The sequence below is a fragment of the Aquarana catesbeiana genome, linkage group LG10, assembly GCF_042186555.1.
Source record: "Aquarana catesbeiana isolate 2022-GZ linkage group LG10, ASM4218655v1, whole genome shotgun sequence".
NCBI lineage: Eukaryota > Metazoa > Chordata > Amphibia > Anura > Ranidae > Aquarana > Aquarana catesbeiana.
The window spans coordinates 13,154,788-13,182,279 of NC_133333.1; the positions used below are offsets into that span (position 1 = coordinate 13,154,788).

The 27,492-nt window shown below is 41.5% G+C and overlaps 1 protein-coding gene across 1 annotated transcript in view; it reads right to left on the bottom strand.

Annotated features, from left to right (window-relative positions):
* The window catches only part of LOC141110349 (SCO-spondin-like), a 32,961-nt gene extending 9,653 nt beyond the window's left edge, over window positions 1-23,308 (bottom strand). The window contains exons 1-8 of the mRNA XM_073601650.1: window positions 23,232-23,308; window positions 21,270-21,354; window positions 15,037-15,072; window positions 12,743-12,937; window positions 10,294-10,488; window positions 5,679-5,873; window positions 3,297-3,491; window positions 889-1,083 (exon numbers count right to left, since the gene is read on the bottom strand). Coding sequence (XP_073457751.1) covers window positions 889-1,083; window positions 3,297-3,491; window positions 5,679-5,873; window positions 10,294-10,488; window positions 12,743-12,937; window positions 15,037-15,072; window positions 21,270-21,306 — 1,048 coding nt within the window. The 5' untranslated portion in view covers window positions 21,307-21,354; window positions 23,232-23,308. The remainder of the gene's footprint in view (window positions 1-888; window positions 1,084-3,296; window positions 3,492-5,678; window positions 5,874-10,293; window positions 10,489-12,742; window positions 12,938-15,036; window positions 15,073-21,269; window positions 21,355-23,231) is intronic.
* Between the last annotated feature and the right edge of the window lie 4,184 nt (window positions 23,309-27,492).

Genomic DNA, 27,492 nt, shown 5'->3' on the forward strand with positions numbered 1-27,492 from the left:
AGATGGAAAGTTGAAAAAAAATTACTGAAGATCCGCTTCAAATGTATATAGGCACGTTTTGTACATATAGTAATCAATCTTTGTGTCAAAGCAGTGCTATAGATACAAATATTCTGCAAAAAATTGCAATATAAAAAAAAAAAAGCAAATAAAGTGCAAAAAGTGCAATATGAAAACAGCAAATATTTAAACATGCATGTTCCAATATGAAACCGTAAATAAAGTACCAAAATGTGCAATATGGAACAGCATTCAATAATTTGCAGGTGTTCATCCAGCACTTAGCCGTGAATGAAGATAACAACTAATGTGCAAACAAACACTGTGCATATATAAATGCCCTTATGTCAGAATAAAAAGGAAATTGTGTGAAGTCCATAGTGAGAACAAAGACCGTCCATTAGCATGTGTTCTTCCAACCCAGGTAGAGGGGGGGGGCGGCGCTCCTGCACCCTTTATGGACGCACCGCCACTGATCAGCAGGCTGATCACGTAGAGCAGGGAGCACTAGATGGTGCTCGATGGGTAATGCAGACGGACGCCAAGAGTAGCCACGCCCCTACACGTTTCGTCAGCAGTGACATCTTCTGGGGGGATGGGCAACACACACACAGCGTCCCTCCGTCTCACTATAAATATACTCTGCCTGCACTGGGAGGGCCACCCAGCTTCAATAGCTTGAGCGGACATACTCCCTCTACTGTTCAGATGGCTGAACACTACCTAAATAAGATATAGAAAAAAAATTAAAAAATAAAAACGATCTTGCTCCCTTATGAATAAGAAAGACAGTCCACGGCTTACAACCGAGCACCCAGAGTGCATCGGCCACGCAGAATATACAATCGGGTTGCTCAAGTGAACCAAGTAAAATAAATTTTAATTCACCTGTTTGGGTTGACTTGCAGGGGACACATTTGGTCTTATTACTCCCTTCCATAAATGTGAATCCAGGCTTACAGAAACAGCCAGAGATACACTGCTGGGTGCAGATCTGTTTTGGGTCCCTTTTGCCACATGGAGAGTAACAGGCACTTTGACACCTCTCATATACTTGATCCGGTGGGCACTCATTGTCAGGAACTGAAAATTAAAAAAAAAAAAAAAAGTATTAATAATGATATTATGGACCAGCAAAATAAACTTTGGAAATAGAAATACAGATAGGAGAGCCTTCCTGTCCCTGGGGGATTATATATATATATATATATATATATATATATATATATATATATATATATATATATATATATATATATTTTGTTTCCCCAGGCTGCACTGCCCAGTGATTTCCTCTAGATGTCAGTATAGTGAGGGTTGAGCCATTATTAACCATTTCAGCCCCGGAAGATTTTCCTTTTTTTTTTTTGCAATACGGCACTGCATGGCTTTAACTGACAATTGTGCGTTCGTGTGACGTTGTACCCAAACAAAATTGACAATATGTATTCATTTATATTGAATAATAATGTATATTCATATATACATTTTTTTTTTTACCAGAAATAAATCACATATTGATTGGTTTGCGCAAAAGTTATACTACAAAACAGGGGATAGATTTATGGCATTTTTATATATTTTTTTTTACTAGTAATGGCGGTGATCTGTAACTTTTAGCGGTACTGCAACATTGCAGCAGACAGATCGGACACTTTTGGGACCATTGACATTTATACAGTGATCACTGCTATAAAAATGCACTGATTACTGTGTAAATGTCACTGGCAGGGAAGGGGTTAACACTGGGGGGCGATCAAGGGGTTACGTGTGTTTCCTGGGAGGCTTTTCTAACTGTGGGGGGGGGATGGGGCTGACTAGAGGAGGAGCCAGATCATTGTTCTTACTTGGTAGGAACAGATGATCTGTCTCTCCTCCCCTGTCAGAACAGGGATTTGTGCATTTACACACACATCCCCATTCTAGCTCTTGTGCCCGCGATCGCTGGCGGCGATCACGCCCACCTGCTATGGCTCTTAAAAAGAGCCGCTATTCATTAACGCCGATTCGCAGGAATGTGCCACTTTGCCAACGTATATCGGTCTGAGCCGGGCAGGAAGTGGTTAAAAAGGATCTGCAGTCTCCTCACATAATTTATAACAACAACATCTCTTTGCCATTCTGAAGCTTCCCTCCAACCACTTTGCATATTATTTTATTTTATATATATACTGCAGAAATCTCCCTCCACTGAGTCTGGCTGCAGCCATTTTAACTGTGGGCAGCTGAAGCCGCTGCCTGTTCACTTCCTGGATTTACACAGGAGGCACACCTCCAGCTCTCAGGGAGAGGGAGAGGTGCATGAGGTCATAAGCCTAGGCTAATGACAAGAAACTGGAAGAAAAAAAAAAGAAGTTTTACTATCCAAAGTTAAAACAAGGTCAGAAGATTTAATAGATGGAAAGTTGAAAAAAAATGACTGAAGATCCGCTTCAAATGTATATAGGCACGTTTTGTACATATAGTAATCAATCTTTGTGTCAAATCAGTGCTATAGATACAAATATTCTGCAAAAAATTGCAATATAAAAAAAAAAAGCAAATAAAGTGCAAAAAGTGCAATATGAAAACAGCAAATATTTAAACATGCATGTTCCAATATGAAACCGTAAATAAAGTACCAAAATGTGCAATATGGAACAGCATTCAATAATTTGCAGGTGTTCATCCAGCACTTAGCCGTGAATGAAGATAACAACTAATGTGCAAACAAACACTGTGCATATATAAATGCCCTTATGTCAGAATAAAAAGGAAATTGTGTGAAGTCCATAGTGAGAACAAAGACCGTCCATTAGCATGTGTTCTTCCAACTCAGGTGTAAAGAGATCCACCACCGGATGCATGAATCTATCTATGGTGATAGAGCGGTGCCAGGGGGGGGGGGAGGGGGCGGTGCTCCTGCACCCTTTATGGACGCACCGCCACTGATCAGCAGGCTGATCGTGTAGAGCAGGGAGCACTAGATGGTGCTTGATGCAGACAGACACCAAGAGTAGCCACGCCCCTACACGTTTCGTCAGCAGTGACATCTTCTGGGGGGATGGGCCACACACACACAGCGTCCCTCCATCTCACTATAAATATACTCTGCCTGCACTGGGAGGGCCACACAGCTTCAATAGCTCGAGCGGACATACTCCCTCTAAAAAAAAAAAAAAAAAAAAACAATCTTGCTCCCTTACGAATAAGAGAGACAGTCCACGGCTTACAACCGAGCACCCAGAGTGCATCGGCCAGGCAGAATATACAATCGGGTTGCTCAAGTGAACCAAATAAAATAAACTTTTATTCACCTGTATGGGTTGACTTGCAGGGGACACATTTGGTCTTATTACTCCCTTCCAGAAACGTGAATCCAGGCTTACAGAAACAGCCAGAGATACACTGCTGGGTGCAGACCTGTTTTGGGTCCCTTTTGCCACATGGAGAGTAACAGGCACTTTGACACCCCTCATATACTTGATCCGGTGGGCACTCATTGTCAGGAACTGAAAATGTCAACAAAAAAAAAGTATTAATAATGATATTATGGACCAGCAAAATAAACTGGGGGATATTTATATATATATATATATATATATATATATATATATATATATATATATATATATATATATATATATATATATATATATATATTATTTCCCCAGGCTGCACTGCCCAGTGATTTCCTCTAGATGTCAGTATACTGAGGGTTGAGCCATTATTAACCATTTGAGCCCAGGAAGATTTTCCTGCTTAATGACCAGGCTATTTTTTTTGCGATACGGCACTGCGTCGCTTTAACTGACAATTGTGCGTTCGTGTGACGTTGTACCCAAACAAAATTGACAATATGTATTCATTTATATTGAATAATAATGTATATTCATATATACATTTTTTTTTTTACCAGAAATAAATCACATATTGATTGGTTTGCGCAAAAGTTATACTACAAAACAGGGGATAGATTTATGGCATTTTTATATATGTTTTTTTACTAGTAATGGCGGTGATCTGTAACTTTTAGCGGTACTGCAACATTGCAGCAGACAGATCGGACACTTTTGGGACCATTGACATTTATACAGTGATCAGTGCTATAAAAATGCTCTGATTACTGTGTAAATGTCACTGGCAGGGAAGGGGTTAACACTGGGGGGCGATCAAGGGGTTACGTGTGTTTCCTGGGAGGCTTTTCTAACTGTGGGGGGGGGGCTGACTAGAGGAGGAGCCAGATCATTGTTCCTACTTGGTAGGAACAGATGATCTGTCTCTCCTCCCCTGTCAGAACAGGGATTTGTGCATTTACACACACATCCCCATTCTAGCTCTTGTGCCCGCGATCGCTGGCGGCGATCACGCCCACCTGCTATGGCTCTTAAAAAGAGCCGCTATTCATTAACGCCGATTCGCAGGAATGTGCCACTTTGCCAACGTATATCGGTCTGAGCCGGTCAGGAAGTGGTTAAAAAGGATCTGCAGTCTCCTCACATAATTTATAATAACAACATCTCTTTGCCATTCTGAAGCTTCCCTCCAACCACTTTGCATATTATTTTATTTTATATATACTGCAGAAATCTCCCTCCACTGAGTCTGGCTGCAGCCATTTTAACTGTGGGCAGCTGAAGCTGCTGCCTGTTCACTTCCTGGATTTACACAGGAGGCACACCTCCAGCTCTCAGGGAGAGGGAGAGGTGCATGAGGTCATAAGCCTAGGCTAATGACAAGAAACTGGAAGAAAAAAAAAAGAAGTTTTACTATCCAAAGTTAAAACAAGGTCAGAAGATTTAATAGATGGAAAGTTGAAAAAAAAATGACTGAAGATCCGCTTCAAATGTATATAGGCACGTTTTGAACATATAGTAATCAATCTTTGTGTCAAAGCAGTGCTATAGATACAAATATTCTGCAAAAAATTGCAATATAAAAAAAAAAAAAAAAAAAAAAAAGCAAATAAAGTGCAAAAAGTGCAATATGAAAACAGCAAATATTTAAACATGCATGTTCCAATATGAAACCGTAAATAAAGTACCAAAATGTGCAATATGGAACAGCATTCAATAATTTGCAGGTGTTCATCCAGCACTTAGCCGTGAATGAAGATAACAACTAATGTGCAAACAAACACTGTGCATATATAAATGCCCTTATGTCAGAATAAAAAGGAAATTGTGTGAAGTCCATAGTGAGAACAAAGACCATCCATTAGCATGTGTCCTTCCAACCCAGGTAGAGGGGGGGGGGCGGCGCTCCTGCACCCTTTATGGACGCACCGCCACTGATCAGCAGGCTGATCACATAGAGCAGGGAGCACTAGATGGTGCTCGATGGGTAATGCAGACGGACGCCAAGAGTAGCCACGCCCCTACACGTTTCGTCAGCAGTGACATCTTCTGGGGGGATGGGCAACACACACACAGCGTCCCTCCGTCTCACTATAAATATACTCTGCCTGCACTGGGAGGGCCACCCAGCTTCAATAGCTTGAGCGGACATACTCCCTCTACTGTTCAGATGGCTGAACACTATCTAAATAAGATATAGAAAAAAAAATAAAAACGATCTTGCTCCCTTATGAATAAGAAACACAGTCCACGGCTTACAACCGAGCACCCAGAGTGCATCGGCCACGCAGAATATACAATCGGGTTGCTCAAGTGAACCAAGTAAAATAAATTTTAATTCACCTGTTTGGGTTGACTTGCAGGGGACACATTTGGTCTTATTACTCCCTTCCAGAAACGTGAATCCAGGCTTACAGAAACAGCCAGAGATACACTGCTGGGTGCAGATCTGTTTTGGGTCCCTTTTGCCACATGGAGAGTAACAGGCACTTTGACACCCCTCATATACTTGATCCGGTGGGCACTCATTGTCAGGAACTGAAAATTAAAAAAAAAAAAAAAGTATTAATAATGATATTATGGACCAGCAAAATAAACTTTGGAAATAGAAATACAGATAGGAGAGCCTTCCTGTCCCTGGGGGATTATATATATATATATATATATATATTTTGTTTCCCCAGGCTGCACTGCCCAGTGATTTCCTCTAGATGTCAGTATAGTGAGGGTTGAGCCATTATTAACCATTTCAGCCCCGGAAGATTTTCATTTTTTTTTTTTTTTGCGATATGGCACTGCATCGCTTTAACTGACAATTGTGCGTTCGTGTGACGTTGTACCCAAACAAAATTGACAATATGTATTCATTTATATTGAATAATAATGTATATTCATATATACATTTTTTTTTAACCAGAAATAAATCGCATATTGATTGGTTTGCGCAAAAGTTATACTACAAAACAGGGGATAGATTTATGGCATTCTTATATATATACAAGAAACTGGAAGTGGGCTGTATAAGGTGATAACTAGCAGAAAAAAAAAAAAAAGAAGAAGTTTTACTATCCACCTCCGGCTGGGAATAATCATCACGCCTCTTACCAGAAAATATGGGCCAAAGGTTATAATAGCCAAAAGCGCATAAGATGTGAACACAGGCTGGGCGGTCAGCAAGGAAGACGATGGTCATCACTCCACAGTCAATCCCAATGGAATGCCAGGAAAGAAATACAAATCTCCATTGTGAAGTCCATAATAATTATCTTATGCCCCGTACACACAGTCGGATTTTCCGACGGAAAATGTTCGATGGGAGCTTTTTGGAAATTCCGACCGTGTGTAGGCTCCATCGGACATTTTCCATCGGAATTTCCGACACACAAAATTTGGGATCTGGTTCTGTCGTAAATTCCAATCGTGTGTACACAATTTCGACGCACAAAGTTCCACGCATGCTCGGAATCAAGCAGAAGAGCCGCACTGGCTATTACATAGTTACATAGTAGGTGAGGTTGAAAAAAGACACAAGTCCATCAAGTCCAACCTATGTGTGTGATTATGTGTCAGTATTACATTGTATATCCCTGTATGTTGCGGTTGTTGAGGTGCTTATCTAATAGTTTCTTGAAGCTATCAATGCTCCCCGCTGAGACCACCGCCTGTGGAAGGGAATTCCACATCCTTGCCGCTCTTACAGTAAAGAGCCCTCTACGTAGTTTAAGGTTAAACCTCTTTTCTTCTAATTTTAATGAGTGGCCACGTGTCTTGTTAAACTCTCTTCTGCGAAACAGTTTTATCCCTATTGTGGGGTCACCAGTCTGGTATTTGTAAATTGAAATCATATCCCCTCTCAAGCGTCTCTTCTCCAGAGAGAATAAGTTCAGTGCTCGCAACCTTTCCTCATAACTAAGATCCTCCAGACCCTTTATTAGCTTTGTTGCCCTTCTTTGTACTCGCTCCATTTCCAGTACATCCCTCCTGAGGACTGGTGCCCAGAACTGGACAGCATACTCCAGGTGCAGCCGGACCAGAGTCTTGTAGAGCGGGAGAATTATCGCTTTATCTCTTGCGTTGATCCCCCTTTTAATGCCAATATTCTGTTTGCTTTGTTAGCAGCAGGTTGGCATTGCATGCCATTGCTGAGCCCATCATCTACTAGGACCCCCAGGTCCTTTTCCATCCTAGATTCCCCCAGAGGTTCTCCCCCCAGTCTATAGATTGCATTCATATTCTTGCCACCCAAATGCATTATTTTACATTTTTCTACATTGAACCTCATTTGCCATGTAGTCGCCCACTCCATTAATTTGTTCAGGTTTTTTTGCAAGGTTTCCACGTCCTGCGGAGAAGTTATTGCCCTGCTTAGCTTAGTATCGTCTGCAAATACAGAGATTGAACTGTTTATCCCATCCTCCAGATCGTTTATGAACAAATTAAATAGGATTGGTCCCAGCACAGAACCCTGGGGGACCCCACTACCCACCCCTGAGCATTCTGAGTACTCCCCATTTATCACCACCCTCTGAACTCGCCCTTGTAGCCAGTTTTCAATCCATGTACTCACCCTATGGTCCATGCCAACGGACCTTATTTTGTACAGTAAACGTTTATGGGGAACTGTGTCAGATGCTTTTGCAAAATCCAGATACACCACGTCTACGGGCCTTCCTTTATCTAGATGGCAACTCACCTCCTCATAGAAGGTTAGTAGATTGGTTTGGCAAGAACAATTCTTCATGAATCCATGCTGATTACTGCTAATGATACCGTTCTCATTACTAAAATCTTGTATATAGTCCCTTATCATCCCCTCCAAGAGTTTACATACTATTGATGTTAGGCTAACTGGTCTGTAATTCCCAGGGATGTATTTTGGGCTCTTTTTAAATATTGGTGCTACATTGGCTTTTCTCCAATCAGCTGGTACCATTCCAGTCAGTAGACTATCTGTAAAAATTAGGAACAACGGTCTGGCAATCACTTGACTGAGTTCCCTAAGTACCCTTGGATGCAAGCCATCTGGTCCCGGTGATTTATTAATGTTAAGTTTCTCAAGTCTAATTTTAATTCCGTCCTCTGTTAACCATGGAGGTGCTTCCTGTGATGTGTCATGACGATAAACATTGCAGTTTTGGTTACTGAAGCCCCCCGATTCACTCGTGAAGACTGAGGAGAAGAATAAATTCAATACCTTCGTCATCTCCCCATCCTTTGTAACCAGATGTCCTTCCTCATTCTTTATGGGGCCAATATGGTCTGTCCTCCCTTTTTTACTGTTTACATACTTAAAGAATTTCTTGGGATTTTTTTTGCTCTCCTCCGCTATGTGTCTTTCATGTTCTATCTTAGCTGTCCTAATTGCACACTTACATTTCTTATTGCATTCTTTATAAAGTCTGAATGCTGAGGATGATCCCTCAACCCTGTATTTTTTGAAGGCCTTCTCCTTTGCTTTTATATGCATTTTTACATTGGAGTTAAGCCATCCAGGATGTTTGTTCGCTCTTTTAAATTTATTACCCAATGGGATACATTGGCTAATGCCCTTATTTAATATGCTCTTAAAGCAAACCCATCTCTCCTCCGTATTCTTTGTTCCTAATATTTTATCCCAGTTTATGTTTATGCCTTTTAGCAAGGTTTGTAGTTTAGGGAAGTTGGCTCTTTTGAAATTCAGTGTCTTTGTGTTCCCTTCATGTTTCCTATTTGTGTGATTTATACTGAAACTAATTGACCTGTGATCGCTGTTACCTAAATTGCCCCGTATTTCTACATCCGTGATCAGGTTATTGAACTTCATTTTTTCTCGGCTCGTCGTACGTCTTGTACATCACCGCGTTCTTGACGTTCACAATTTCCGACAAGATTTGTGTGTGACCGTGTGTATGCAAGACAATTTTGAGCCAACATCCGTTGGAAAAAAATCCATGGATTTTGTTGTCGGAAAATCCTATCGTGTGTATGGGGCATAAGTTTATTGAAAGCTTACAGGGTTCACGGACAAGCTTCACAGCAGGGTGGATCAGCAGCAGTGGCGGCTGGTGCTCAAAATGTTTTGGGGGGGCGCAAAACAAACCGAAAAAAAAACCCATCAATTTCAGCCACTGTGACCATCAATTGCCACCAGTGTGCCCTATCAAATGCTGCCAGTGTGCATTGCCCGGTACTTACCTGTCTCGCAGCAGGTCAGCGGCGGTGTCCTGCGCGCTCCTTGATGTCTTCTTCCATCCTCTCTATCAGGCGTCCAGTCACAGCGCCTAACGTTTCAGCCAATCAGGTGACAGGTAACAGACCCGAGCACCTGATTGGCTGAGAGGTGGTTCAGTGTTAGCAAAGCGAATTCCTTCACTTTGCTAAAACACAGCTGAGTGAACAGCGAACGCACAGCATTGCACCCGCTGTTCACCTTTTTGGGTGCCTATTAGAGCCTACAGCTCTAATCAGGTGCTTCCAAAAACACCCCCGCCACTGTAATTCAGGTGTCCAGTGCCCAAAAAGGGGCTGGACACCTGAATAGGGGGTGTCAGCGGCAACCATAAATAGAGCGGTGCTGATCATGTAGAGCAGGGAGCACTAGATGATGCTTGATGGGTAATGCAGACGGACGCCAAGAGTAGCCACGCCCCTACACGTTTCGTCAGCAGTGACATCTTCTGGGGGGGGGGGGCCACACACACAGCGTCCCTCCGTCTCACTATAAATATACTCTGCCTGCACTGGGGAGGGCCACCCAGCTTCAATAACTCGAGTGGACATACTCCCTCTACTGTTCAGATGGCTGAACACTACCTAAATAAGATATAGAAAAAAAAATTTTAAAATAAAAACGATCTTGCTCCCTTATGAATAAGAGAGACAGTCCACGGCTTACAACCGAGCACCCAGAGTGCATCGGCCACGCAGAATATACAATCGGGTTGCTCAAGTGAACCAAGTAAAATAAATTTTAATTCACCTGTTTGGGTTGACTTGCAGGGGACACATTTGGTCTTATTACTCCCTTCCAGAAATGTGAATCCAGGCTTACAGAAACAGCCAGAGATACACTGCTGGGTGCACTTCATGTTTGGGTCCCTTTTGCCACATGGAGAGTAACAGGCACTTTGACACCCCTCATATACTTGATCCGGTGGGCACTCATTGTCAGGAACTGAAAATGTCAAAAAAAAAGTATTAATAATGATATTATGGACCAGCACAATAAACTTTGGAAATAGAAATACAGATAGGAGAGCCTTCCTGTCCCTGGGGGATAATATAAATAAATATATATATATAATATTTTTTTTTGTTTTGTTTTGTTTTGTTTTGTTTTTCCAGGCTGCACTGCCCAGTGATTTCCTCTAGATGTCAGTATAGTGAGGGTTGAGCCATTATTAACCATTTCAGCCCCGGAAGATTTTCCTGCTTAACGACCAGGCCATTTTTTTGTGATACGGCACTGCGTCGCTTTAACTGACAATTGTGCGTTCGTGCGACGTTGTACCCAAACAAAAATTGACAATATGTATTCATTTATATTGAATAATAATGTATATTCACATATACATTTTTTTTTACCAGAAATAAATCACATATTGATTGACATGAAGATAAATAATGTACAAACAAGCACTGTGCATATATAAATGCCCTTATGTCAGAATAAAAAGGAAATTGTGTGACGTCCATAGTGAGAACAAAGACCGTCCATTAGCGTGTGTTCTTCCAACTCAGGTGTAAAGAGATCCACCACCGGCTGGAAATAATCATCACGCCTCTTACCAGAAAAGATGGACCTAAGGTTATAATAGCCAAAAGCACATAAGATGTGAACACAGGCTGGGCGGTCAGCAAGGAAGACGATGGTCATCACTCCACAGTCAATCCCAATGGAATGTCAGGAAAGAAATACAAATCTCCATCGTGAAGTCCATAATAAGCACCTTATGCCCCGTACACACTATAGGATTTTCCGACGGAAAATGTTCTATGGGAGCTTGTTGTCGGAAGTTCCGACCGTGTGTAGGCTCCATCAGACAATTTCCTTCGGAATTTCTGGCACACACAATTTGGGATCTGGTTCTCAAATTTTCCGACAACAAAATCCGTTGTCGTAAATTCCGATCGTGTGTACACAATTCCAACGCACAAAATTCCACACATGCTCGGAATCAAGCAGAAGAGCCGCACTGGCTATTGAACTTCATTTTTTCTCAGCTCGTCGTACGTCTTGTACGTCACCGCTTTCCTGACGTTCACAATTTCCAACAAGATTTGTGTGACCGTGTGTATGCAAGACAAGTTTGAGCCAACATCCGTCGGAAAAAAAACATGGATTTTGTTGTCGGAAAATCCTATCGTGTGTACGGGGCATGCGTTTTTTTGAAAGCTTACAGGGTTCACTGACAAGCTTCACAGCAGGGTGGATCAGCAGCAGTGGCAGCTGGTGCTCAAAATTTTTTTGGGGGCGCAAAACAAACCGAAAAGAAAAAAAATCAAGCGCAGCCACTGTGCCCATAAAGTGCAGCCACTGTGCCCATCAATTGTCACCAGTATGCCCATCAAACGCCGCTACTGTGCCCCATCAAATGCTGCCAGTGTGCATTGCCCGGTACTTACCTGTCTCGCAGCAGGTCAGCGGCGGTGTCCTGCACGCTCCTCGATGTCTTCTTCCGTCCTCTCTATCAGGCGTCCAATCACAGCACCTGACATTTCAGCCAATGAGGTGACAGGTAACACACCCGAGCACCTGATTGACTGAGAGGCGGTTCAGTGTTAGCAAAGCGAATTCCTTCACTTTGTTAACACACAGCTGAGTGAACAGCGAACGCACAGCATTGCGCCCGCTGTTCACCTTTTTGGGGCGAATATTAAAGCCTACGGCTCTAATCAGGTGCTTCCAAAAAAACACCCCCACCACTGTAATTCAGGTGTCCGGCACCCGAAAAGGGTCCGGACACCTGAATAGGGTGTGTCAGTGGCGACCATAGATAGAGTGGTGCCAGGAGAGGGGGGGCGGCACTCCTGTGCCCTTTATGGACACACCGCCACTGATCAGCAGGCTGATCATGTAGAGCAGGGAGCACTAGATGGTGCTCGATGGGTAATGCAGATAGATGCCAAGAGTAGCCATGCCCCTACATGTTTCGTCAGCAGTGACATCTTCTAGGGGGATGGGCCACACACACACCGTCCCTCCATCTCACTATAAATATACTCTGCCTGCGCTGGGAGGGCCACCCAACTTCAATAGCTCGAGCGGACATACTCCCTCTAAAAAAAAAAATGATCTTGTTCCCTAATGAATAAGAGAGACAGTCCACGGCTTACAACCGAGCACCCAGAGTGCATTGGCCACGCAGAATATACAATCGGGTTGCTCAAGTGAACCAAATAAAAAAATAAAATACATTTTAATTCACCTGTTTGGGTTGACTTGCAGGGGACACATTTGGCCCTATTACTCCCTTCCAGAAACATGAATCCAGGCTTACAGAAACAGCCAGAGATACACTGCTGGGTGCAGACCTGGTTTGGGTCCCTTTTGCCGCATGGAGAGTAACAGGCACTTCCACACTTATTATATACTTGATCCGGTGGGCACTCACCGTCATTAACTGAAAATGTCAAACAAAAAAACGTAATGATATTTTGGACCAGCAAGATAAAGTTTAGAAATTAGACATACATATAGGAGAGCCTTCCTGATCCTGGAGATTTTTTTTTTTAATATTATATGATTCCTCAGGCTGCAGCCCCCAGGAAATTCTTCATAGGCGATGTTAAAAAAAAAAAAAAATTCTACAGGTTACCAGTTTTGAGTTACAGGTGAGGTCTTTTGCTAGAATTATTGCTCTTGCTCTAACGATTACAGCGATACCTCACATGTGTGGTTTAAACACCGTTTTCATATGCAGGCGCTGCTCACGTATGCGTTCGCTTCTGCGTGCAAGCTCGGACGCTTTAAAAAAAAATCTTTTTTTTTCCGACAGTGTAAAAATAAGTGTCACTTTTATTCCTATTACAAGGAATGTAAACATCCCTTGTAATAGAAAAAAAAGCATGACAGGACCTCTTTAATGTGAGATCTGGGGACATACATATCCCCTATAAGAGCAGTGGAAGTGACATTTGGCGTAGCTTCCTCCATCCAATGTTATGTGGTTGAGTGGGCGGGCCATCATTCCCTCACTTGGCTCCATGTCTCACAGTGGAGAGGACCCGATCATCTCCGCCGCTACCAACGGCTCTGGTAAGTGGCGGAGAGGACCGAAGTGCAGCGGGGGGGTCCCACCTTCGATAAAAGTGATCTTGCGGTGAATCCTCCGCAGAGACCACTTTTATCTGAGAGCACTTTTTGCGATTCGGCACTGTGTCGCTTTAACTGACAATTGCGCGGTCGTGCGACATTGCACCCAAACAAAATTGGAGTCCTTTTTTCCCCACAAATAGAGATTTCTTTCGGTGGTATTTGATCACCTCTGCAGTATTTATTTTGTGCGCTATAAACAAAAAAAGAGCGTCAATTTTGGAAAAAAAAGCAATATTTTTTACTTTTTGCTATAATAAATATCCCCAAAAAATATATAAAAAACATTTTTTTCTCTCAGTTTAGGCCGATACGTATTCTTCTACATATGTTTGGTAAAAAAAACGCAATAAGCGTTTATTGACTGGTTTGCGCAAAAGTTATAGCGTCTACAAAATAGGGGATTGTTTTATGGCATTTTTATTAATAATATTTTTTTTACCAGTAATGGTGGCGATCAGCGATTTTTATCGTGACTGCGACATTATGGTGGACACATCGGACACTTTTGGCGTGATTTTGGAACCACATTTATACAGCGATCAGTGCGATTAAAGATACATTGATTACTGTGTAAATGTGACTGGCAGTGAAGGGGTTAACCAGGAGGGGGCGCTGTAGGGGTTAAGTGTGTCCTAGGGAGTGATTCTAACTGTGGAGGGGAGGGGCTACGTGTGACACATCACTGATCACCGCTCCCAATTACAGGGAGCGGTGATCAGTGTCCTGTCACTAGGCAGAACGGGGAGATGCTTGTTTACATCAGCATTGCCCCATTCTTCCTCTTCGTGAGACGATCGCAGGTATCCCTGCAGGACATCGAGTCTGCGGGACCCGTGATCACACTCACGGAGCTTGCGGGAGGGTCGCGCGCACACGACCACACAGCGGCAAATTCAAAGGGATGTAAAGGTACGCCCATTTGCGCAGCCGTGCCATTCTGCCGATGTATATGTATATGCGGCGGTCGGCAAGTGGCTAAAATGATACCACGTTAAATGATGGCGTGAGGTCCGCAAGTGGTTAAAATTGCACTTCTGTTTGTCAAAAAACTATTTTTTTTTTATGAAACTCAGTTTTATTTATGAAGACTTTATATCACAACGGCTAAATCTGTGTGTCTGTAGTGCGTGTACAAACCTTTATACCAGAAAAAACATCATCTTATTATATTTTTACTCCAGGAGTAAAATAATGAGTTTGGTAATACTAGAGAAAATGTTTAAATAATGCATTACAATTTAACTAAACCCATTAGATTTTAGTTGACTAAAATACAACTAAAACAATTCAGATGACTAAAATACGACTAAAAAACGAAAATGGCATTTTAGTCAAAAGACTGAGTGAAACTAAAAACGAAATTTGACATCAAAACTAATACTGTATAGAGGGGTTTATAGATACCTGGTACGGCATGTGTTGATATGAAGAAGGTAATGCCTGGAAAACAAAAAAGCAATTTATCACTTAAATAATATTTTCATTTATTCTTGTAGCTAGAAATATATATATTTTTTTAATTTTACAAAACAAGTTCTACATTTCCCCCTCATTTTGTGTAGGGCAGGGGAAGGTTATAAACCTCCTGTAAAAGGTTTTTTTTTTTAGCCATTTGTGTCCCATTGGGGAGATTTCCCTTCACTTCAGGTACTTTGGACTCAACAGGAAGTGTGATGAAATTTCCAAAGTAAGGAAAATTTCCTCCCAGATGATGGTACAGGAACAGGTGTCTTCATGGAAAGATTTCCCCTGCTGTTCCGGTGACACCTTTGAATGTTCGGGTTTCCCCATCATTGTGAAACAGGGAATGGGTGGATAGAGGCGGCAGTGGAGCCGGGGGACCTCTGTGCAGGGGTTCTTTTTGTTGGAATACCTTGCTCATGTATTTTTGCACAACTACAGATATATTTTTCAGCCAGTAGATAGCAATGTTTATACTTTTTTTAGCTGCATCTATGGTAAAAAATGTATTTTCTCTATAATAAAATTTCCTGTTTCCTGTCTGCGGTTAAGCAGCAAAGCCCGTGTGGACTGTGCACTGTCTGTTCTGTAGGTCTATATGCAGATTTTCTAACACTTTTATTACTCCCAGTGACCCCAAAGCCAAGGGAGGGGGGTGGGAGGAGAAGTGTTACTACTCTTTATTAGCCCCAATGCTGGGGGTCCTTTTTTATTCCCTCTGACCTTAATGCTAGGTGGGGCAAGGTATTTTATTACTACCCTTGACCCTAATGCTGTGGGAAGAGGGGGGTCTTTAATTATTCCCACTGGCTCCAATGCCAAAGGGAGGGGGCCCGTTTATTACGACCACTGGCACCAACTCCATGGAGGAGAGGGGGGGTGTCTTTCATTGCCAGGGAAATGGGGGGCTAATATTATTGTCACTGACCCCAATACCTGGGTGGTGGGGTAATACTCCCACTGACCCCAATGCCAGGTATATGGGGGGTGTCTTTTGTTACTCCCACTGAACCTAATGCTAGGGGTTCTGTTATCACTCCTATTAATCCCAAAAGGAAGATAGTCCAATACTCCCACTGACTCCAATTCTGGGGGGGGGGGTCTTTTATTTATTCTTTTGACCCCAATGTTGGGGGAATTTATTACTTCCAATACCTGGGTGTTACTACTCCCACTGATGCTAAATCTGGAGGGATCTTAATAAATACACACACCCACTGACCCTAATGGTTGGGGGAGAGGATTGTATCACCCCTGTTGACCCCAAAGCTAGGGAGGACACTTTATGAAACCCTCTAACCCCAATGCTGGGGGAAATGTATTACTCTTACTAACCCCAGTCCTGGAGGGTATTTTATTGCATCCACTGAAACCAATGCTGGGGCACCCTTCTGACCACAGAATTCACCCTCTCTATGGTAATTTTTACTCCCACTAAAATCTGATGCTGGTGAATTTGTTATACCCACTGCCTACAAGCAATCTGATGGACAGTGAACTGGTTTTGTTAACTACTTCCAGCCCAGGTCAATTCTGACATTTCTCACTTACATGTAAAACAAAACCCATCTTATTTTGCTAGAAAATTCCTCAGAACCCCCAAATCTATATTTTATAATCTAATATATATATATACATACATTTTTTTTTTTTTTTAAGCAGATGCCCTAGAGAAAAATAAATGGTGGGTGTTGCAATTTTTTTTGCACTTCAGAAGTGACGAAACGTGTCAGGGTGTGGCTACATGGACAGATTAACATAGGGGCTATTGAAGCTGTAGCTCCAGGCCCTTACCTTGATAGGCCCAGCCCAGTGAGTCATTAATGTTGTTGGCTCTGTGTGTGTACATGATTAATATGCAAATTAGGGCATGCATTGCTATGTAAATTGCGGGGCGCCGGCTGAGTTGCACATCATAGAGGCCGACTCGTGTTCCTTCCCCACAGCTTTCACAAAACGCCCATTTCCTCCTAACTCCCTCCCCCCTACAGTGACAGTCTCACTTGCTGGGCACCCACACTTGTCTTTTGCTGGTGGGAGTGTGAGGAAGGATCCACACACTCTGATTGGACGAGGGTACCATCAGTGAATTACACTAGCTCCACCCCCTGTAACTCAGCAGTGTGCGTGATGGAGAACACACAGGCAAAGCGGCACCCCACGAGCGATGGAAGAGAGTGCGGTGTCCAGTCTACTTCTTGTGCAATTAACAGATCTGTCTGTTCTATGAGCATTCTACAGTACATGATGGTGAGCCACAAATGCTGATTGTTACTTTTCCACACTGCAAAGTAAATGTGTTTTGTGCAAACATAACTGAAAAAAGGTTACAGCAGCAAGAATGATCACCATAGTAAAGATATGAGAAAAAAAAAAAAAAAACTCATGACATCTGAACATCTTACAGCAAATTTTAAGTGCATTCCCCCTTACTATATTTGCAAGTTTTGTACCTTTAGGCAGAAGGATGCAGACTCACCATAAGTACAGAGAGAAAACAATTACTCTGTATGTTCTCACCATGCATGATCTGTGGTGTGTTGTGTAAAAATGCAGCATGTCTGCATTTTTTTTTTTTTTTAACAGAAAACATGTCTGCATTTTTATTGCAGCACATCGCACGTCATGACAGTGACTGTGTAGGTAGACATGTGCAATGCATTTCGTAACGAATCGAAATTCGGACAAATTTTGCATCTTTCGGACATTCGGATGCATCCGAATAAAAAAAGAAATGAATTTCAACTAATACAAAAGAAATTATAGCGAATATAACGAATGAATTCGACATGATTCGATAATTCGTTAAAGATCTAATGAAACAAAAGGTCAGCTCAAAGTAAATCTTACAGTCCAATCAGCTTATTCATGTTGTGCTGGAGGTTGGATTACTGGCAAAGTGCATTCCTGAGAACTGGGTGGGAAGGGTGTTGTATTGTATTTGAGCGGAGGAGAAGAGATATTGTCATTGTGTGTGTTGTATTGTATTTGAGCGGAGGAGAAGAGATATTGTCATTGTGTGTGTTAATAGATTCAATAAACAAACGACTTTCCAAACTACGAATCATCACGAATATTTATACATACATAAATATCAAATTTCAACTAATTCGAAAGAAATTATAGCGGATATAATGAATGAATTCGACATGATTCGGTAATTCGTAAAAGATCTAATGAAACAAAAGGTCAGCTCAAAGTAAATCTTACAGCCCAATCAGCTGAATAATTTTGTGCTGGAGGTTGGATTACTGGCAAAGTGCATTCCTGAGAACTGGGTGGGAAGGGTGTTGTATTGTATTTGAGCGGAGGAGAAGAGATATTGTCATTGTGTGTGTTGTATTGTATTTGAGCAGAGGAGAAGAGATATTGTCATTGTGTGTGTTGTATTGTATTTGAGCAGAGGAGAAGAGATATTGTCATTGTGTGTGTTGTATTGTATTTGAGCAGAGGAGAAGAGATATTTTCATTGTGTGTGTTAATAGATTCAATAAACAAACAACTTTCCAAACCACAAATCATTATCACGAATCAATATACACACATAAATATCGAATTTCAACTAATTCGAAAGAAATTATAGCGGATATAACGAAAATGAATTCGACATGATTCGAGATTCACTATAATGAATATCGACACTCTACGAATAATAGCAAATTATCCGAAAACGAATTAACATAACATAATGAATATAACAGAACGAAATGATGTATTTTACAAATGAAAACTAAACTAAACTAAATTTTCCATTGTGCACAAGTCTAGTGTGTAGCACCCTGATGTTTAGGCAGGGTTGCTAGCAAATTTACCTGCCAAGTGATAGTGGCCTTGGCCGATTGTTAGGAGGTCAACTGATTCCACCCCAATTCTGGAATTGCTGCACTTCTGTCACTAGATGGCCAAGTATCTGATGGCATTAGATAAGACAAGGTAGATGTCAGAGGAGTGTGTTTGGAGAGAGAGACACAGCAGCACCCTGTGTGAGAGGATCCATTGATGGGACGCCAGAGGGTCGTTGCTGTGAACACTGCACTCCTGGAACCAGAAAAGCTGTAACAGGATTCCATTCTTGTTGCTACAATTGCATCTTTTGCTCTGAAGAAGAAATATCTAATTTATCAGGCAGAGCAGCTTCATGAGAGGCAAAGCCACCAGTCAGTGTGCGCCACCTACCCCACAAAGCCATGCCAGAGCTTCTGTAAAGACACAATTGAGAGCTGTGGAGGAGGGGAAGCTGGATTTATAGACTGAACCTGTACATACACGGATGGGTGTTGGATCACTCGTTTAAACCTGTCTGCAAGGTTTATCACGCTTATTTGCCAAAACGCGAGAGTGTGAGGCATTTTTGTTCGGTGAGTTTTGAATCTGAAGGGAGAGGAATCACTGAAACGTGTGGTTTGGTGAATACTTTAAGAAATCTGCACATATTCACGGTGTTCATCAACTTATGGACTTTATGCATATCTTTTATTGACACAGGGTGATTTTTGTGATTTCACTACTTATGGTATAGGTTTGTGCAAACGAATGTTCACTTTATCACATTTATAGTGTCACTTTCAGCGCCGCTTATATTAATTTTCTTTATTATTGCAAGTTAATATCATTTATAAGACAAGAGCATTGCAGGGACAGATTAGGAATAGATGGGGTATTTCAGCCAATGGGCAGGGATTTTGTTGGGTCCCTTGGCCTGCTAGGAAAGCCTATTTATTCAGGTGAGGTCAGGTGATCAGGGGTTCTGTGCCACCTGGACGGCTGTCTGGGTGGACGTGTGTCCTGTTGCCCCGGGCTGCTAGGCTGTCTGAGGGACTATCCAGATGTAAGAATGGATGTCAGGGCATTTTTTCCCCCTACTGTCTGTCCCCTCCAAGCAGTGAAATGGCCCTTTGTTTTAGTTTGGGGCCCCTGGTCTAAAGTAGAGCTGCACAATTAATTGTTATTAAAAAATTGTGATCTTGATTCAACCCCTCTGACGATCTCTATTGCAGAGTTTGCTGATTCTTTCATATAACAAGTGGAGAGACTTATCTGCTCACTCAGCTGTCAAAAGAAAACATCTGGGTAGTCTGCCAAGTTTTTAAAATGAAACATTGTGACCAACTTCCTTCTTTAGATCAAAGGAAAACTTCTGAGTGCAAAGAAAAAAATTCAGGCAGTCTGCCAAGTTTTTAAAATGAAACATTGTAACTAACTTCCTTCTTAGATCAAAGGGAAACTTCTGCTTGTAAAGAAAACAATCCAGGCAGTCTGCAAGTCTTTAAACAAAGTGTAAATGCAGGAAGTTTAACCACTTAAAGTCTAAATCTTTTTTCTAACACTTGTTTCTTAAAGCGAAGGTTCACACAAAAATTGAACCTCCGCTTTTTGGAACCCCCCCCCCCCCGGTGTCACATTTGGCACCTTTCAGGGGGGAGGGGGTGCAGATACCTGTCTAAGATGGGTATTTGCACCCACTTCCGGCATAGACTCCCACAGGAGTCTATGCCTCTTCCCGTCCCCACCGCACTGTCTGCTGGGACACACACGGGTCCCCGAGACAGCGGGGACCAGTTAGGAAGCACGGCGCGACTCGGGCATGCGCAGTAGGGAACCGGGAAGTGAAGCTGCAGCGCTTCACTTCCTGATTCCCTTACAGAGAATGGCGGCGGCAGCCCCCGAGGACCGAGGGACGATTTGGTCTCGGGTACCGACATCGCTGGACCCTGGGAAAGGGGGGGGGGCCTTATTTTAAAAGTCAGCAGCTGCAGTATTTGTAGCTGCTGACTTTTAAATTTTTTTTTTTTCGCGGGACTCCCTCTTTAAGGTAAAATCAATATTTTTTGCTAGAAAATTACTTGGAACCCCCATAAGAGACCCTAGGGAATAAATTGTCAATTGCTGCAATATTTTATTTCACACTGTATTTGCCCAGCAGTCTTCCAAATGCAATTTTGGGGAAAAAATACACTTCAATGAATAAAAAAAAAAAAAAAGAAGCAGTAAAGTTAGCCCAATTTTTTTTGTTTTAATGTGAAAGATGATGTTACGCTGCGAGAATCGTGATCTATCTTCTAAGCAAAAAAAGCATTGTGCAATATATGATGATTAATGACACCTCAGATCTCAGACTGAGGATATACTGAGCCAACTCCACTATAAATCAGACTTTATAAAGGATTTCTACTCACCAATTAGTACCATCAGGAATCCAGAGGATGGCCCCATGATCACCAAGACTTTATCAGTTGTTGAAACAAAGAGAAAGGACGAGCCCTACAGATGAGACACAGACATGTATATAAAACATCCATATAATAATATACAACACGATTGTTGTAATCACACTTTTTAAACAAACTGGGGTTACAATAATTCCCTACTCTATTAAAAAAAAAAAAGTTTTGTCTTTACATATACTTCAGATGCACCCATCCTCACCTTTTCTCATCCTGTGTTAAATTACAGTGTTGCTGATGTTGCAACAACTTCCTGCCTACACGCACCCCAGCAATGGCCGCATAGTATTTCTCAAGGCGGGTTTCCTGATGGTGACAGCAGTGGACCGCGCCTGTGTAATGTGTGCAGAAAAAGCCACTTGTAGTCTCCACTAGAAGCCCATGTGACAGGGTGACAACGCAGGAGCACAACTGGGAGCCAGGGACAGAGCGTTGTCACCCCCCCATAACAGGAAGTGCCTGAACAAGGCCGGCTCAATAGGGATTATTTTTAATACTATACCGGAGTCCCCCATGCTACCATGCAAATTGTGAACCAAATTCAATAAATATAATAAAATGATTGCTGCAGATGTTATGTGTTCCCACACCAAAAATTGCAATAAAAAAAGAAAACATATACATAGCATATAAATCTCTTTCAAATGCATGAATAATAAACCTGTTATTTTTTTGTCAGGGATTGTTTTAATAAAATCTTCAGATTTAAAGATGTTAAGAGTGATTTTTGTCATTGCAAAACAAGTATTAACGTGTAAAGCTTAACCACTTGACCTTCGGAAGATTTATCCCCCTCCCCATGACATGCTGTACATAAATAAATTCAATGAATTCAATTTTTTTTCCCCACAAATAGAGTTTTATTTCGGTGGTATTTGTTCATTAAAAAAAAAAAAGAAAAAAAAAAACGCAAAGTATTTTTTACTTTCTGCTATAAAACATGTCTAATAAAAAAAAAATAAGTCCTAATAAATTTAGGTCATAATGAATTCTGCTACATATTTTTGGTTAAAAAAAATATTATATATTTATTTATATATATATATATATATATATATATATATATATATATATATATATATATATATAGATAGAAAGAAAAAAGTGTCCTTTTACTGAAAAATCTTCATTACATAGTTCAATTGCAAACAAGCAAGCACTGTACAGTTCCGAGCGCAACTCGCTCTTCGTCAGGCTTTTCTATCTATTTACGGTGGAAGTTTGGGAGTCCACCTTGACGGTGCCTTGATTGAACAAGGATTGAAAGAGAAGAGGGTAACCCACCTGATGTTTATTTATATATATATATATATATATATATATATATATATATATATATTCTAATAAGCATATATTGATTGGTTTGCGCAAAAGTTATAACGTCTACAAACTATGGGATAGAACTGATATGATGGACTCTAACAGTACCATTAAGGGACATAAACAAAATGAATACTTAATGTCTTTATTATAAAAAGGTGAAGATTTTTTTTTTTTTTTTTAGCATAAAATCATTGAAAATTACGGTACTTGGGTATCAATACATAGAGATAGCTAATGGTCTTATATAAAAACTACGGGACAGATTTATGGAATTTTTTTTTATACTAGTAATGGCGATTTTATACTTCTAGTGTGACTGCAATATTGCGGTGGACAATCTGACACTTCAGACAATCTGGTCGAATTGAACTCCATTCGACCGAATTCAGAAAATTCAAATCAATTTGAATAAATGAAAAAAATCCCAAAAATGAATTAAACTAATTTAACTAATGGTCTGCAACTGGTTAACAAAAAAAATACTCATAAGCTGTAAAATAACATTTACATAAATACAACTCAAAACATTAATGCATGAAGTCTTTGGTAAGGCGTTAGGAAAATGAGGGACTCTCTGGCTGTGCTACTTACCTGTATGGTGTAGTAGTCGGCAAGTCCTGTATCAGGTAAAGCCGGATTCAGGATTATATAGGATGAGGAGTGGGGGTGTGGTTATACACTTAGTTGGGTGTGGCACATTAATTGGTTCCCAGTTCTCTGCTTGTGGGATTTCCATGGTGTTGCCAATGAGGAAGCACCATACGTTCTATAATTAATAGGTTGGGAAGCTACGATGCCTCGGTGCCTTAGGCTCTTCATTTTCCTTGTATTAATTAGATCAGAAATTCAGCTGAGCTGCTTCTTCCATTCCTAACTCTATCCTAGCTTTACAGATCTCCACAAATAAATTCCCAGCATAAGGAAATTCCTGCCATTTTTTGCTTAATAAGTTGATTTCTTTTGACCTTCGGCTCCATCTAGTGGCCAGAATGGAATATTTATACCCAGTCATGTTACTGACCTGTCGCCAATTATGCAAATTGGTCGCAAAATGTTAGTTAGTACCGCCCACTTAGCCAGCTTTTTGCTGCCCTGTCCCAACTTTTTGAGACCATCATTTTCAAAAATACATTTTACCTTTTCTTAAAATGGTCCATTTTACTTACTTTAAGCCCTGGTTCACATTGATGCGATTTGGGAAGCGAGTTGACATGTCAACTCGTATGCCAAATCGGTGGCAATTGCCGGCAATGGCAGCGTCCGAATCGGTGCGATGCCACGTTTGCGACGCCGAGTCTGGATAATGCAGCCACTTTCCGGGCCGTCATTCTGCTATCTGGCGGGCGGGAAGTGGTTAAATATCTTCATAGGCGACGCTCTATGAGCTTTTATTGGTTACCAGTTTGGAGATACACAGAGAGTTGTCACAGATGCTGGAGCATCTACCGTCCCCGTCCCCATCCCTGTTTTTTTTTTTTTTTTTCTTTTCATGGAGATTTGTAAAACTAGGACAGAGTTAAGAATGAAAGAAGCGGGTCAGCTGAACTTCTCATCTAATTAATACAAGGAAAAGGAGGAGCCTAATTAAATTGGCATTGAGACATCATAGCCTCCCAACCTATTAATTATAGAGCTGAGTGTTCCGTCCTCTGGGCTTCCTCGTTGGCACTGCATGCAAATCCCAGCAGAGAACTAGGTAGGAACTAATTAATGTGCCACGCCCATCTACTTATGGCCACACCCATCTACTGTATGGCCACACCTCCTCCCCTCAGCCTATATAAGCCTGAACCCGGCCATTCCTGCTACAGGAGCCGCCGACTACTACTACATCACACCGGTCAGTAGCCTTACCAAAGACTTCACTCATCAATGTATTATTTGAGATGTGTTCATTTAAATTATATATTTTTTTTATTCCGACCGTGTGTAGGCTCCATCACACATTTTCCATCGGATTTTCCAACACACAAAGTTTGAGAGCAGGATATAAAATTTTCTGACAACAAAATCCGTTGTCGGAATTTCCGATCGTGTGTACACAAATCAGACGCACAAAGTGCCACGCATGCTCAGAATAAATAAAGAGATGAAAGCTATTGGCTACTGCCCTGTTTATAGTCCTGACGTACGTGTTTTACGTCACCGCATTCAGAACGATCGGATTTTCCGACAACTTTGTGTGACCATGTGTATGCAAGACAAGTTTGAGCCAACATCCGTCGGAAAAAATCCTAGGATTTTGTTGTCGGAATGTCCGATCAATGTCCGACCGTGTGTTCGGGGCATTAGACAGGTTCATTTGGTTGGTTGCAAGCTGGTCAGTAAGTAGAGCTTCGATTTTTTTTTTTTTTTTCCCCTTTGGGGGGGGGGGTTCTTTTTTATTTTTTGTCTTCATTACAAGTGTGAATGGAGCCTGAATATCACTCTTTAATTCTGCAGATTTTTATTTAAATAATCTCTGTTGATCCGGTGTTCTGACATATACTGTCCTCCTATCGGATAGTGTCCGCTCCGTACTGCGCAGGCGCAGTACGGAGCAGAAGGAGATGCCGAAAGTGTCCGAAGTTGATCAGCTGACCATCAGCTGTACACGGCGCTTCGGCACTTCTTAGCGATGGCTGTGTAAGAGGGCCCCTCGCGGGCTCGCTTCGCTCACCACGCTTCGGGCACGACCTCGCTGCGCTCGGCAACTATTTATTCTCACTCTATGTCCACTTGGATAGTAGGGAATGAACCTGGACACAGGGTGAGAATAAAAGCGCAGGCGCCGTGTACAGCTGATGATCAGCTGTTAAACTTCGGAGACTTTCGGCGTCTCGTTTGTCCTCCGTACTGCGCCTGCGCAGTACAGGGTGGACACTATATGATAGGGGACTGTATTTGACAAGACAACGGCCTTGTTCAGGCACTTCCTGTTATGGGGGGGGTGACAATGCTCTGTCCTTGGCTCCACAAGCGGCTTCAACACACAAGGCCAATGACGTGGGACAATTATTAAATACTAAACTACCCTTCACACAGTATTGTATAGGATAAAATGTAAACAGTAAAATACGATTCCTATAATTTTCCCTTCACACAGTATTGGATAAGATACAATGTATACAGAAAGATACAATTCCTATGATTTTTGGGAAGAGAAAATATTATCAATAATTATATGGTCAGTATCTCACCACTGTGTAAAGAAAAGGACGTGTATTCGATCCGTCCTAGCAGCAATGTCCAACGAGATGGGGAGTGGTCACTTATTCTCAAATTTGTGTTCCCCCAGAGGGTGTAGGTCAGGGTGTAGGTCAGGGTGTGGGTCAGGGTGTGGGTCTGTGGTCCTCTTCCTCTGAATCATCTGTGTCTCCCCTTTTGTATAGTGCAAATTATTGGATGGTTACCTCCCTAACTTCATCTTTACCATCTCGTAATTGGTTGGTTCCAAATATGGGAGGAAACTGCCCTGATTCTCACCCGCCCATCTGTGATCATGGTAAAGGTGTAATCAGAATATGATGTCTAGTGTTATTATGAAATGTGTTTTAACATGTTTCATGTTACTATAATATGGTGATTGCCGGCCTTTTTCTGTCCCCATCCCTTGTACCTTGCTGGCTATAAGAAATCTCTACCTAACCAAATATATTGAGATTGACAGAGATTTATGGAATTAAACAACATCGCCTTTTAACCATAACAGACTGGTGCCAAATCCTCGTCAAATACATGGATGACTACACATTGATGCTTACCAAATGCATTGCAACATTGTAATTTAACACACCATTGCATTGTAATTTAACTATATATATATATATATATATATATATATATATATATATATATATATATATATAATATATACACACATACATACACACACACACATACATACACACATACACATATATATCCACACACACACATATACACACACAAACATACACATATATACACACATATACACACATACACACACACACATACACACACACACACACATACACACACACACACACACACACACACACACATATATACACATATATATATACACATATATATATATACACACACACATACACACACACACATACACACACATACATACACACACACATACATACACATACACATACATACACATACATACACACACATACATACACATACACATACTCTTAGTTTTGTTTCAACTTCTGATTCGTGACTGGTGTCCTTCTGGTGTATACTTAACCGAGCGTCTGCTGCCATTGTCTGGAGAAAAGCTGAGTCAACACTGGGTTCTTTCTAAGGTGAAAATTTCACCCTTTGAAACAATGGGGTTATTTACCCTGGCTTTCCTTTAATCAAAGGCTCTGCTATCTTGATCACAAAACAATAGTTTGACCATTGTCAGTTGGTCTTGTGTCACGTGGCACAATTGTTCAGGTCACTCTGCTTCAAGATAATGTTTGTATATTGACCTCAACTTGGACAGGGTGATTCACTCCACCTTTTCTGGTGGGGGGGGTGCTCCTTAGCTGAGTGTTTCATGAATTATGAAGATTTATATATCTCCCGGCCATGACTATATATCATAAACAATTTTTTTGGGGGGGAGAGGGGGCACAGCAAACAATCCACTCACCAATGCCCTGAGCCCACCCTATTGGAGCCTCAGGCTCTAATCATGTGCTTCCAAAAAAAAAAACCATTGGAATTCACGCATGTAAATTAGGGGCCGGGCGCATGGATTAATGGGGGTGACTTCTTCCCCCCGGCATTGGGGTCAGTGGGATTAAAAAAAAAAAAAAGCCCCTTGCTTTGGTCAGAGGGAGTAATTGAAGGTAAGAGTAATAAAACACTCCCCCTCCCTTCC